This window comes from Leucopleurus acutus, assembly GCF_964270905.1.
Source record: "Leucopleurus acutus genome assembly, chromosome: 18".
Taxonomy (NCBI): domain Eukaryota; kingdom Metazoa; phylum Chordata; class Mammalia; order Artiodactyla; family Delphinidae; genus Leucopleurus; species Leucopleurus acutus.
Window position 1 is genome coordinate 38,816,218 of NC_139160.1, and position 15,785 is coordinate 38,832,002.

General features: G+C 34.2%; 1 protein-coding gene across 4 annotated transcripts in view; it reads left to right on the forward strand.

Annotated features, from left to right (window-relative positions):
• Positions 1-15,785, forward strand: part of PCDH9 (protocadherin 9) — a gene marked incomplete at both ends in the record, with an annotated part of 976,886 nt that overhangs the window by 638,771 nt on the left and 322,330 nt on the right. For 2 of the 4 annotated variants that reach the window (XM_082859554.1, XM_082859555.1), the window contains one exon: positions 5,454-5,655. In XM_082859554.1, the coding sequence (XP_082715680.1) occupies positions 5,454-5,655 (202 nt within the window). The remainder of the gene's footprint in view (positions 1-5,453; positions 5,656-15,785) is intronic. The other 2 variants (XM_082859556.1, XM_082859557.1) reach the window with 1 other exon arrangement.

Sequence of the window (15,785 nt, forward strand, 5' to 3'; positions counted from 1 at the left end):
GACTCATTATAAAATAATTCTGTGCTCAAAATGTTTCATTTATCACCAGTTTAAAAGTTCCTTATAATTTTGTCCTAAAAAAAACTATTTCTTAGCTTCTTTCTTAGTTTCTTGATGAAAGCGCTCAAACATGAATAAGGAAGAACATGTGTGTATTAATATGTTTTCCTTCAGTCAAGCCTGTGAATATTAAGTAACGGCAAATTAAACTGTAACCATAGATTGCTTTTTGGGTTGCATTTAATTTACCTTCTAAACCTCTATGAGTTTTACTTGATTCTGGATTTTGTTAAGAGGTAGAGTACACATTAATTTTAGATGGCAAGAAGCTATTGAGGAACTTGCTATTGAATTGAATCAGTGGTTTTAGCTGAAAATGTGTTCTTTTGTCATTTAAAAATTCCTCTTTCCATAGCTTGCAATGTAAGACTATACTCTTAACTATTACTCTTAAATTTTCAATTGAAATATCTTCTTTTAAAAATAAGAAAGAACAAAAAGCTTCTAACTAATGTTATAAGAAATATTTGAATTAAAATGCAGTTTCCAAAATTTTTTTAACCCTTTTTGGTATGATTTTCTTTGCTACTTTGAGAATAACTACATATGAAGATATAATTTCAAATAAAGAAAAAGTATATCTTCATCAGATTTAATGCTGAGATAAAGCAAAAAAGTTCATATATGGAACTTTAACACTTTTTGTCTTTTACTTCATCATAAGTAATTGCTGGCTGATGTGTTTGTGTGTGTGTTTGCTATTTAGAGATTAGATAGATATATAGATGATATATTAGTTTTTAAATGTGATAAAAGGAACTAAATCAAAATATTTCCTTAAAAAGTTATTTAAAGAATTTTCTACAAGTGAAACCATATTTAAACAATTCTGTAGCACTTTGTTTCTACTTCTATAATATCAATTTATAATTTTCCAAAAAATAATCATTTAAATGCCAGTCATTAACTGGTAAATTTGTATATTTGACTTATAATAATTGGCCTAGTCCTATAATCTTTTGATTTGAGGAAAGGCAAAGCTCTTTAATTGCAATGATTAAAAAGCTAGGTAAAGAAAGTAAAAAATGAAAGTTAGGGTAGCAACACAGTGACAGAAGATTGTCTGACATTCCTTAGCTCAAGAGCAAGCCCAACTACTGTCTATCAGGTTTTTCCTTTCTCTTGGACTAAGTTCTATTTTGCTATAAGTGATGAAGAGGAATACAATTTTAAGTATTAAAACTTAGCATATGTTCTAATATTGCAAAGACAATGTATGGAAATTTTAGTGTAGTCAAAATAATAAAAATTTTAAATATCATAATTCCATGACCAGACAACACTGCTTTAAACCCTTAGTGTATGCATAGTCAGATCTTAGCTTACACATATTCACACCCTAAAGCACATTAACAGGAATGCAATTCAACACAGTAAAATCTTTACAAACCTCATTTTTACACTTAACAATAGATTATAAATATTTTCCACATCAATAAACATTAACATTATTTTAAGTATTGTGAATGATTCAATTGTATGCTATTACATAATTATTAGTTACCTGTTAGACATTTCACTCTTTTTTACATTTTTGCTATTTTATGCAAAGACACAATGTACCTTACTACTAAATCTTTGCACATGGGAACCTATCTAGATTAATGGGACTGGGATTGTAGGCTTGAATGTGAATCATTCATTGGTGAATAATATCCTGTACCAGTAAGACACATACAAGAGAAGAATTAAAGCAATGATTAAGATTTCTTAGCTGACTCATTCAGTGACTCTTGGAAAACAGTGTCCAACATAGGAACATGTGTATCTTCTCAGGGCATCTTGAATTTTCCCTCTCTTTCATACTAACCTACAAGAAAAAATATTGTAGAAGTTCTTGGTGATGTTTCTCAGACCTAACCAGTGTGGCATCTTCCAACTTACAGTATCCTGGACATACCTGTATTTGCATACATGGCACTTTATGCTGGCATAGAGTACAGGGTCTCTGATGGAAGCTTCGCTTGGTCAGAATCCATATCAGCAGTCCCAAAGTAAAATAACATGAAACAGCCTTAGTAGTTCTTGTTCCCATATTATTCTTCCTCGGGGCAGCTTGGGACCTGGAGCTAACCTGTCAGTGATAAATCAGATAAACAAATGTGACATTCAAACCGTCAACCAGACTTAGCCAAATGTAATAATAATGTTTCCCATGGGAGAAAATGGAATGGGTAAGAAATAGATACAGGGAAACAAAATGTAAGTGCCCAGGCTTTGGAAAGTCTGAAGTAGTCTCATGATAACATGTGTTGTCCCAATTCAGTCAGGCAGAGTTTCACTATATTTATAACCCAAACTGGGCTCCTTTCCATGGGGATAACCCAAAAGCAAAATTCCCAGAGACTATAAGTAAAAAGTTCTCTCTCGCTTTGAATATACAAACAATCATAGGTTTCTTGAAAGAATAGTGGGAAAACCTTCACTTTCTCTGAGGAGAAACCCTGTGTTCTAAACTGTTGGTCTTCATACCTCACTTCCACCCAAGAGCAGCTTCCCCTCAGAGAGGCTCTGGGCTGTCACACCTACAGGCACATTGTGAGGCATGCCAAGATTCTGCAGGTCTCTTCCCAAAGAACAATACTTTTTTCTGGGGTGAAGAAATTGCATCTTTATAACTGCTAAACACTGATAACCCCAGAAGTTAAAAGCTATTAATTTTGAGAATTATAGCTACCTTTTATTGAGTACCTACTATGTGTCATGTATTATATAACAAGAACACTTCTTATTTTATCTGTTTGAGCCTTACAACACTCCTCTGCTTAAGGCACTGCTCTCTCCATTCTACAACGCCAAGAACTCCTTCAAAGACATAATGTCCTTGTCCAGGGCCAGGCTCTACCGAGCAAGAACCCCCAGGCAGGAAATCTGGTTCTGACTTCTCATCTGGTGCTCTTGGGCAAAACCTGAATAAGTACTGTATTCCTTGATGACACCCATAACACCTGTTTCATAATGTACCATTCTCATTTTCCTTAATTTTAATTTATTCAAATATTCTCCTTCTATCTTGATATTCCAAACATTATTCCACTTGCATCAGTCATTATGATGATAAGTTAAAGATTGATTTGCTTACTCAATTTGCTTCATACTATAATATCTATGTTGCCATTCTTAGTCCTTATGCATCACCACCCCTACCTCCCATTAGACTGATAAATTGTGCACAATTTTGCCAATTAAGACTTAAACATCTCTGAGTCAAATTTATTAGGAAGTATTTCCGTAAACCACAGTAGTTTAAACATTATATTACACTAATTTACAGGGTCTTACAGCAAATAAATTACACTAGATTTATATCTGTTATTCTCAATTATAAAGTGGTAAAGAAATAGCATAGTATAGTATATGTGAGATAGAATTTAATATGTTATATTTGAAATAGTTTAAAAAATATTTTCCTTATTATTTTGAGTAAATATAACACCAGGCTACATACCAGTAGGTGCCCAATGATACTATGAGAACGACTGGATTTAGTTATAACTGATGTTGCAGATTTGGACATTTCCTAGGAAAAAAAAACTATTGTAATTAAAACAGTTTAGAAGAATATCACAGATGTTAATTTTCCTTTTTCCTTCTATCTATGAAACAAATATTTTATAATGCCTTATAAGCATCTCCCAGAAATGCTTTATGAAGATTGCAGAATCATTCAGATTGTTCCATTGTCTCTCTTATGTTTTGACTTCCTTTTTATTCACTTAAGCTATAACTAAGAGATAGTCCTCTAGAGGTAACACCAAAGATACTTTAGTCACTAAAACTATGGACTTTTTAGTAGACCAATCACTTTAAAAGGGATGTTTAGCAATTATGTATTGTAGGAAGCCTGGTCACTGTTCTTTATTACAAAAGCATACACTTAATATGAATTAAGTGCATGTTGAAACAGAAACAGAGAATACTTGTATTATTATTCCCTCAAGGGTTAAATTCACCTGGGAGAGGAAACACTAATAAATAAAATCAGTAGCATGACCTTCCCTTAAAAGTAGAAATGCATTTCATATATTAGTATTCAAGTTTGCTTGCATATTATGTAGCACTTACCTAGGCATGGTTCAAACTCTATTGAGGAGGGAACAATGGTAGTGAGATAGTTGTGCTTGAAGGTGCAATGTGCTACAGTAGACTCAATTAGGACCATTTATGATTATAGTTTATATGATGTCTACATTAGTTCATTTAAAATGTACTAAACTATCAAATCACTTCACACAGGTCATTGAACAGCAATAAAGTGGTATCAGCTCTTCTCCATTATGACTCTGAGCTAGATTTGAACAAGTGACTCACAGAAAATAGGCTATATTCTATTGTCAGTCTATAAGAAATACATTTATAGAATAGCAGTATTTCTACCTATAACATTTTGTCTCTACATTTGTTTTCTTTGAAATGGATACAATTTATAAATTGTCTCTTGAAAACACAAATCTTAGGTAAGATAAAGTAATTGTTATACATTGTATCTCCATATGTTATATATTTATTACTTATATATTCATAATTTTATTAAATCTGAGTAAAAGTAGCCACATGCAATGCGATATTAAAAGGTCTTTTGGTTATCAAAGCAAAATGGAAATAAGGTGTAGTCAGACATACAGCACAAATTTACTACTCTCACATAATTCTGTAAGGCATAAATCTCCACCATACACACCTGTAAATGTTCTCTTATCTCATAGATTATATCAGCTAAAAGAATATTTACCAAGAAAACTAAGCAGTGATCTGTGCTGAAAGGCACAATTTTATTTTACTAAAATACTAAAAATGTATTAAATTACCCATATACATATTTTAGGTCACTTCTGATGGTGACATTGTGTAAATAGATGTCAAAGTAGGATTACGAACACCTTTCAACAGGGATATTCTAAAACCAATGACTGGTAGCAATATCTGGGCCAGTGGACAATAATGGCTTCACTGCAAAAGCTACCTTAAAAGCCTCAAATAAACACAATACTAGGTCATTCAAAAGAAATGGAATGTTGTGTTGCATTATCTATGCATTTATTCAAATCTATGAAACAAACATTTTTGTATTTATGCTTATTTAAATTTTTTTTATAGCTTTGACCATTAGCATATATATATATTCATTTTTGCCTTTCTTTCTACAACTTTCAATGGTATACCACAAGTTTTTTGTTCTTGAATTACACAAGATTGAAATTCTTTCTTGTATTTTGCAAGTTGGATATGTCATAGGAAATGACAAATAATAAATGTTTGTTTCCAGCTGTGTTCCAAGTATTTTATATTCTGCCTCGACATTGCACTGTGTGTTAAAGTTGCTTTGCTTTGCGTTCCGCCTCCACTTCCTTTGGGAAGGATGTTAACGGTGTGTCCTGTGGTCTTCTTTGTAGTCGCAGCGCCGGGTTACCTTTCATCTCCCTGACGGCTCCCAGGAAAGCTGCAGTGACAGTGGTCTAGGAGACCACGAGCCGGTGGGTAGTGGAACCCTGATCTCACACCCTCTTCCTCTGGTTCAGACACAGGACGAATTCTATGACCAGGCCTCTCCGGACAAGAGGACTGAAGCAGATGGCAACTCTGATCCCAACTCTGGTGAGTCCTCTTAAAAACTTTGCTTGGAGTTCTTCTGGTTTTCTGTTGTGCCCTTGAGTTTTAACAGTCATTCTGGGGAGCAAGTAAATGGACATTCAGTTGTTTTTTGCTGGCTTTATTGTTGTTGTAATATTCTTTGAAATATATCAAGTCTAATGTGCTTGGTATATGGGCTGTTAAATTCTTTGGTGCATCTTTATTTTATGAACCATGAAAAAAGAAAAAATGCTGCAGATACAATTGCAAGAAGCCGTTTTATGAAAGACATCTAGATGTCAAAGATATTAAAATGGGAAGACAGTTTTACATTTTAGAATTGATTAAATATAGTTAAGTGGAACATAGTCAATGAAGAAAAAGAAAAAAGTGTCCTGTGGAATGCTCTTTTCCAATGAAGACTATACACACACACACACACACACACACACACACACACACACACACACACACACATATATATATATATATATAAAACATGGTGATTAAAACAAGTATGAAGAGGAGTGATAATGATGTGGGGGTTTATGGGTTTATATTTTTTGTCTATTTTAATTTTGGATGTTTTTTTTTTAACCAATACATTGAAAGAGTGGAATGAGTGGGATGAGACTGGCAAAATCCTTAATTTTCTGACAAACTCACACCTCACCTCAGAAATCATTATACATTCCAGGTAAGCCCTGTGAGGGTACTTCTTCCTCGGCCTTTGAAGAAAAATTTGGGCAAATGCTATATCTTTTTTGTTCATGTTATTGTTATTTTTTTTAATCACTAACTAGTTCACTTTACTTAAAAATTAGAAGTCCAATTCAATAATTATTATGTCCAGTCCAAAGCAATGATCGTGATTTCTGTTTGATTTGAATTAAAAGTTTTTTCTAACTCACCTTGGCCTGCTTCAAACTTGTCTATTGTGTGAAATGGGGTTAGGGTGATGTTTTTGTAATGTCCTAGCTCTTTCTCTCACTGCTTTAGATATTAAAGTGCCTCTGGCAATTCTATGGTTGAAGTAGAAATACCAAGAAGAGGTAAAAAGCATGAAAGGACTTTCTTAACTAGTCCTGTTGTGGTAATCCAGCATTGGCGTTTTATGCCTTCTAGGATTTTAAACTGACTCTTTGATTTCAAGGTAGTGGTGGGGGATCTTTTGTACATATGCGCCCTCTCAAGCTGTGCTCCCATCTCTGCAGGTTTTTCTGATAGGTGGTTCTCTTCTCATTGACATATGAAGTTACATTTGCATCTTCTATCTGCTGAAGTTTTCCTCAGCCAATCTTTTAGGAAAATCTAAGCAAATTCCATACCAGCTCTGGTTCTTAATCTTTCATGTCCTCTTATGTCCCATAAGGAAAACATACATGCATCTTTTGACTTCATATATCCAGAAGGTCAGGCCATATCCAAAGAGGCAACTACTCATCTCACAGCATTTGGCGGAGCTGGTCAAAAATTCTCCTTAGATTTCTTGGTTCTGGTTAGTCTAAGGACCATTGAACCTGTGGTTCCATTGTCTGAACATTTGCAGGACTTGTGTAAAGAGGTTGGATATGTAGGACAGGTCTTTCTAAACAGATTTTCTAGTCTGCAACTTCCCCTTCTCCAATTTTAAAACATCTCTTATTAGCATTAAGGCAAGGGTCGCAAAACTGGTTCTTGACCACCTCTTCTGCACATGGCTCCTCTGGTCTTTGGGCCTCCTCCAAAATCAAGACAGGAAAGCTCTATTTTAAACACACTGGCACAAATGGTTTTAGGACTTTTCTATGTAGTTCACCAGTTATTTTCACGGAAGTAAAGGTAAAAAAAAAAAAATGTATGCTGCAATATGGTTAAGCTAAGCTGCCCTAGGCCAGGACTTTATCTAATAGGTGCAGTTACTCATCCAACAATTTCTTAAACCTGGAAAATAGCACTGGGTAAACTGCCAAATAGGAGAAGACATGAGAGATTCTAAAGCTGGGGGTAGGGGGGAAACTTTCAAGCCTGCTTGAAGAACTCCCCAGAATTTTTACCAATCCTGTCACATGGAAAAAAAGACCCAAGGGAAGACACACCCTTGTACACTGCAACACTCAACTCAGCACAGTGACTTCACCCAGAAGAATCATATTCATAAAAATGTGTTAAACCAGAACAGTGCTCCTTGCTGGAGAAGCCATCCTTATCCATGATTGGGAAGGAAGGATAAGAGTCAGATAGGGAAAGGTGGAGCCCAGAGGGCCCCTGGAGGCTAACACTTCTTTTGACATTTAAAAAGACTTTAATTTTAACCTCTTTTGCAAACGTCTAGAGGAGAATTCATTAGACTAGCCTAGAAACACTGAGATCCATAACTAAGCAGTAATTCATATTAGTATAATATTATGATATATTATCTTAAAATTCTGCAGTCACATTTTTGTAATTAACTTTGAAGAATTTGTGGAGTAAGGTACAGAGTAATTGAAGCAATAATCTTCAACAGTAATAATCTTGCTATGTAGATCTAAACCATTTCCATTGTCTTCAGTGGCATTTTCTGTCTCTTGAAGAGTCATGATTTTATAGCAATCATGCAATATCCATATAAATTTGTATTATCTATAGAGTTATTAAGTATTATATCTGTATGGATTCCTAGTTTTTCAAATATAATGATTCTTAAAAATAATTAAAATTTAGTAATAATTTCATAGTAACTTTTTTCATCATGCATTTTTTAAAGAAATTAATACAAATGGTATCATGTGGGGGAGTTTTTGGAAACTTAAGCTTTAATATACCTTTAGACTTTAATGTAGCCCTCTGGCAACCAAAGAGATAGTGTCTCTATGTTCTAGGCACTTCTGAGTCCTAGTGCATACTTAGTCAACTGTCCCACAAATGGCACACACACATGTAATATTTCTTGCAGTGAGTTTTGTCAGTTTTTCTGCATAAAAAGATTTATCCCATTCCCAAATAACAGAATTAATCATATTTCCTTAAAAAGTTAACTTATTAATATGATCATGCCCTCCATGTAAAACTCAATAAAACCATTTATTCTAATAAAATAGTAAGGGGATTTTCAATTGAGGATTTTAATTTTTAAGACATATAGCTAGAGTGATGAAGAAATTTCACCAAGTTAAAAAGAAACAAAAACAATTATGTAATCAGATTGGGAGCAGTTTATTACCACTAATTCAGAATTAGGTCCTAATCCTGTCCCATTGAGAATCATGAATGGAGTTATTTTTTCATCTGTTTTTCTTTTAAATGCTAATTTTAAGCATTTTCTCCTGTTTAATGATGTTCAAATTTTCACATTGTATTTATATTATTAAAGCCCTGACTGTCATATGCTTCTACCTCTATCTGGACTGGGTATGAATTCAGCTGGTGAATTTCTCGCTAAGGATAGTTTTGATACCTGGTATATTTATGGGTAATAGTTACTGAAGTCTACTTATGAGTCAGGAATACTAGTAAATGTTTTAATATATTGTTTATGATTCCACACCAGTATTGCAAGTTAAATAGTATTATAAGTAAATTATTTGTCAAAACTACTTAGCAAGTAGCTGAGGCATAATATGAACTCGGGAATGCCTAACTTCACAGGTTATGCTTTTACTATTCAAAGAAACCACCTGCAATGTGCATAGGTTTTAAGACAGTGTGTAATACAATATAGTCATCACTGACACTGAGTTTTAAATTTGAGGACACTAATCTCATTTTTAAGAGGAAGTTTGAGACATTGAATATTACTAAGATGAGTCGTAAGACGAACAACTTGTGAAAGAACTACTTCTGCAAGGATTACTTGGCACTGGGCTAATGAAAATTAGACCTTAATAGGACCCCGCAGCCCACACAGTATAAAATTATTTTATACAGAGGAGTAAAAAGGGAAGTGCTTGGCCTAAGTTACATAGTTTGTGAGTCAAGAATAGAACTCATATATGTGGAGTCTTACTTAGTCTTATTTAGTCCTCTTTTCGTTGGAACAATTTTTCTTTATCATGGTACTTATATCTTTTCCTTAAAGAGAATCTGTGTGATTAGTTGATTCACAATTGTCTCTCCCATTAATCTCTAAAGACTATTTGCTCACCTTTCTATTTTCCAGGCATAACAGTACCTAGAATATAGTAGGACAGCAATGTATATTTGTTGACTAAAAAAATAATATTTCACAAACACACAAATATACAGTGAGACAAATTAAGTGTTCTATTAAGATAAAGCAAATAAACAAATAATAAACCTAGGAAGTCCTATATCATGTTAACTGTGGTTATCTTCAGTTTGGAGTATTAATTTATTTTTAATTGTCTATATTTTCCACAGTTTTAATAATGTAGTCAAATTATATTTTTATTTTGTAATTTTCATGGAGAGCACCTGATACAGAGCTGAGAAAAAAATCATTCTTAGAATAAAGTAAAAAATTGTATTAAAAATATTTTTTCCTGTCAGTCTTAAAGATATAGGACACACATGCTAAGAAACGGAGAACTTAAAATATTTGAGCATGAGATTTTAAATGAGGCTGTCATTTTGGGGAGAAAAAAAATCAAGTTAATAAAATTTTAAAATACTCCAGCAAAATCCAGAAGAAAAACATAATTACCCTATCAAATTTCAGTCCTAAGAAATTGTACTAATCCTAACCTTCAAGAAAAAAAATCACTAACCATAATATGCTTTGGGAATTAAACATGAATTTGATTTTTGGGGCACAACATTTTATACAATAATTTTTATGAACTATGTTTATTTTTTTTCATACATACCTTGGGTTGAACTAATTATACTAACCCAAAGAAAATTTTTCAGAGGTTTCATATTGTCACCTGTTATGTTCATTTCCCCATGGGATTTTTGTAATCAATTCAGGGTGATCCCACAATAGTGGCCCCTGAGTTAATGAATCTAGAGTTCCTCAGAGAATGGTATAGAGAAAAAGTAATCAATCCTACTGTGCTTTGAGTTTAAGGGGAAAAAAAGACAATAAAAGAACAAAATTTGATTTTTTTAATGCTATAAAACTTTAATTTTTTGCTTTATTAAATATATTTTTCTAAATGTAAGTTAAAAACTATCTATTACTAACTACTTTCCCCTTAAAATCAGAGCGGTCAGAACATTTTCTAGATTAAGTCATGTAGATCACAAACAAAATATACATCTACTCATCTCTTATGTATGTATATACGTATATATGTATCTATCTATCTACCATCTATGTTCTATTGCTAATCACCACCAACTTAGTGTCTTAAAACAACGCACATTCATAATTTCACAGTTTAAGTCAGGAGTCCGAACGTGCCTTGGCTGAGTCCTCTACTCAGGGTCTCAAAAGCCTGCAATCAAGGTGTGAACCAGGTTACTTTCTCATCTGCAGGCTAAACTGTGGAAGAATTTACTTCTTAGATTTTTCAAATTATTAGAAGAATTTATTTCCTTGCAGTTGTAAGACTGAGACTATCTCACTGGCTGTGTGCTGGAGACAGCTCTAAGTCCTTGGAGGTCACCCTCAGCTGCTAACCACATGTGCCTCTCAACATGACTGCTTACTTCTTCAAGGGCAGTTAGAGAGACAGTCTCTAGAGTGAGTTTGTAGCAATATGCATTCTTACATAACTTCACATATTCACAGGAGTGACATTCCATCACTGTTGCCATATTCAATTGGTCATAAGCAATTCTCAGGTCCTGCCCACACTCAAGGGAAGGGGGATACATATGGTAATGAACACCAGGAGGTTGGGAACCTGAGGGGTCACACTAGAGTATGTCTGCCATAATTTATATAAGACTTAGTAATTCTGAAATATCTTACAATTCAAGGTCTGTCATTTAAGATCCTTTATTCACATGACTTTTCCATGATTCGTTCATTTGTTTATTCATTCTGTAAACACTCATGCAGAGGCTACTATGTGTCAGGTACTCTGCTAGATTCTGGGGACAGGCATTAAAACCAACGTTCAATAAACTTAAAAAAAAAAACTGAATTACTGTGAGAACAAGAGTTCTAATGTCAGTTCCTTGGTAGGAGAGGCCTTGAGTAAATTTGTGGGAACTTGTAAAGTTCCTGAAATTGTTTTGCAATTTTATTTTCTCTGAGGGGCAGGCTATGAGCATTTTATAGACCATAAAAACAAGACAAAAAAAAAAGAAATATTGACTTTTGAAAGAGAGAAGATACTAGATACCAATAACATTAGTGAACTAGAATAAATGCCATTTATAAACATAAAAAAGTGGGGTTTAAAATAGAATATGTCTTGAATAAGAAATCAATAAAGATTCTATAGAGTGATACTTTAAACAAGTGACATTGGATAAACAGATATTGTTTAAGCAAATAAAATATGTATGTGTGCCTCTGTGTGCGTGTGCCTCTGTGTGTGTGTGTGTGTGTGTGTGAGCACCCACTGGCAGTGCAGGTTTCTTGGTGCTATGAAATGTCATGGCTAGTTGGGTAAGCAGTGAATAGTTCAGTATTTTTGTGGCACATGCAGTTATGCTTAGCTCCACCACGTGGTCTCGGGTTCCTAACCTCCAAAATGGGGCTATTAATATCTTTGAGAATATTGTTATGAAAACTACAGTTATTTGATATAAATAATCACTTAGCACAGTGCCTGAAACACAGATGCTCAACAAATGGTTAATATACAACTGTTCCAGTCTGTGACAAGAAATGAACCTGGATTGAGATATAGGTTGGACCAGATTTTGAATGATGGGGAGGATAGAATACATTCTAATTGGATACAGCAGATAAGAGAATAGAAAGACTTGATGGTATTCCATGATTTTAGTTTGCTAGACTTACCGGAAAATTACACAATTAAATAAATTAGAGAATATGAGATAAAAAAGCTCAGCTTAGGAAACAATTCTTAAAAAGTTTAAAAATTTGGATAGGTGTAAAAGTTCCTAGATAGATGTATCTAGGAACTAAGAATATGATTCTGAGTTGGAAACTGGAAACTTACGACATAGAAGGTGACTGAAATTTGGGGAGTAAATGTAGTTATGAAGATAGACAAGGGACTATCTTCGAAGGGATTATCTTCTTGGAAGATAGTCCAAGAAGGAAATCATGACAAACAACATTTAGGGCAGGCAAAGATGAGGGTGGAGTGGAGTGAGAGCAAAGACAACAAAAATTAGGGTAGAATCAAAAAGATATTTGAAAGTTTGGGGGAGGTTTGAGTCCTAAACATAGTCAGTGTTGGCTTTTTGGGGAGGCACTGTGGAGTTGTGATTAAGAACACAGACTGTGGATTCAGAATAGCCTTTTATCTAACTCATTGACCCTGGGTCCACAGGGCTGTTGGCACATACTGCAGGCTTGGTTTACAGGTATCATTATTTCTGTATTGTTATTATTATCAATAGACAGTGACAATATGTAGAAGAATCAAAACATTTAGCAAAAGTTTCCAGTCAAGTGTTCAAAGTTACCACAGAGAATTTTGAAATGCAAAATCATTGTTATACCTTAGAAGAAAAAAAATTCTAAAAATGTGTTTCAAATTCTGAATACTTTATATTTTAAATTCTTTTCATGGGACTTTTTTCATACTCATCATATCTGATGGGCAGTTCCGGAACACCACAGTTTGCTAAAGACTGATAAAAACTTATATAGTAAAGCATATTTATACTCCAGTATATTCATTATTTCACTTTAAATAAATTATGTTCACTTTATGATTTTAAAGTATTTATTATAACATTAATTATTCAAAATACACTTTTTGTTTCATTCCTATTTTATTTTTAAGAGGATTGCAATGAGATGACTTTATCTTTTATTACTTAAAGTGGTTAAAACTGGCTGTAAAACCAGCAGGAACACAAGCTTTCTCTGCTGGTAAGTTTTAGATCTCATCCATTTCAAGTATGACTTTAATCCCAAAAAGAATTAGCTTTGAGTACTTGTTTATCATAAATATCTAGAAGTAGTTAGTAATATTCAGTAGCATTTGAGCCTGTTGAATTGGTCACTGAATAGTATGCTCAGTGTTATAGTAGAAAAATCTGTAGGAACAATATGCCTCCTAGTGTAAAGGAAGGGTAATGTCAGCTTTCATTGGTGTGCTGTAAAGACTTTCATTTCCATAGCTGCCTGCTGCCATGTGATTCATTCTGCTAAGGGTGGGTAAATAGGAATGGCATTAATTAACCCTGATGTGTGGTCTGCCTTAAAGGAAAAAAATATTCTTTGTATATCAGTGTTTATAATAATTTGAGAGTGTTAAAAGTGATAAACAGATAAGCAAATCAGTAGCTGTATCTAAAAATAAGGAGCTTACTGATTTCAGTAACTCTTAGAAATATTCTTTATTATTATTACTATTTTTTATTTTATTCTATTTTTGGCTGCATTGGGTCTTCGTTGCTGCACAAGGGCTTTCTCTAGTTGCAGCGATTGGGGGCTACTCTTCACGGAGGTGTGCAGACTTCTCATTGCAGTGGCTTCTCTTGTTGTGGAGCATGGGCTCCAGGCATATGGGCTTCAGTAGTTGTGGCATGCGGGCTCAATACTTGTGGCTTGCAGGCTCTAGCGTGCAGGCTCAGTAGTTGTGGCACACGGGCTTAGTTGCTCCACGCACGTGGGATCTTCGTTGACCAGGGATCGAACCCATGTACCCTGCATTTGTAGGTGGATTCTTAACCACTGCTCCACCAGGGAAGTCCCTTAGAAGTTTTCTAAAGCCATGTCATAAGAAAAACATGGAAATAAATTACTAATTATAAAGGATCTATACTCAAAATCAAACTAGTATCTTTTATCTTGATATAGAAAAATAAATAAGAGAAATAAATTGTCTAGAGTTTTAAAATAATTTGAAATTTTTGAAGAAACCACAGATACTTGTCTCAAATGTTCCAAATTAACCTTAACACTATTTTGACACATGTTTCTGTCAGTGGATTGAGAATTATTCAGATTAGTGTGACTGACAAATACATGAATGTCCAGATTTTAATAACTCTAAAGTTGCCAGATAAAATACAAGATGGCCAGTTAAATTTGAATTTCATATAAACAATATTTTTTTCAGTCTAAGTATGTCCCAAATATTGCAATATTGCACAGTTTCTTGCAATATTTGGGACATACTTAGACTGGTAAATTATTCATTGTTCATCTGAGATTCAAATTTAAGCAGCCATCCTGTATTTTATTTTTTCTAAATCAGGCAACACTACCCTAAAATATGATGATTTAATAAAATAGTATTAAATGAATTAAATAATATAATTTAAATATTATGAGGAAATCTACTTATGGCATACATTTAATTACAATTAAAATTCAGAGCAGGGCTTAGTCAACCTTATGTTAGAGTTAGTTCTGTGATACTGCCCCAGGTAGAGACATCATTGCTTTACTTTAAAAAAGCATCAGTTCGTAGTATATTTCTATGTCCAGAAAAGAATCACAACGTTAGAGGTTCAGTTTGTGCTTATACTCAACAATATAAATGCATTACTCCACCATTGAATGATAACTTTTATGTTGGTCTTCTCCTGATTGTTGCAAACAGAGAAATTCTGGTTAAAGTTTTTTTTTTTTTTTTTTTTTTTTTTTTTGCGGTACGCGGGCCTCTCACTGTTGTGGCCTCTCCCACTGCGGAGCACAGGCTCCGGACGCGCAGGCCCAGCGGCCATGGCTCACGGGCCTAGTCACTCCGCGGCATGTGGGATCCTCCCGGACCGGGGCGCGAACCCACGTCCCCTGCATTGGCAGGCGGACTCCCAACCACTGCGCCACCTGGGAAGCCCTGGTTAAAGTTTTTGATTCATGATTTTTTTTGTTTGTTTAATGGTCTGTTTGATACATCATATTTTAGGATTCTTTATGTGTTCACTGACTTTTATATACTTTCTTTGCCTTCAGGATCTAATCTATGATTTTTTAGGATCTGACGGCTTCCAAGGGAAACTGCCAACATGGGTGGAAGGCAGGGGGAGATAGAGACGGGGAGAAGGAGTGAGGGGGGGAGAAGGGGAGAGACAGAGTTTTAATTTGTTTCTGGAATTTTAAGGCGTTGGTTGCATATCTTAGTAAAGATATCCACTTAGAATATATAAATACATTTTTAAGACCTCTCAAGTACGACGCTGAGAGG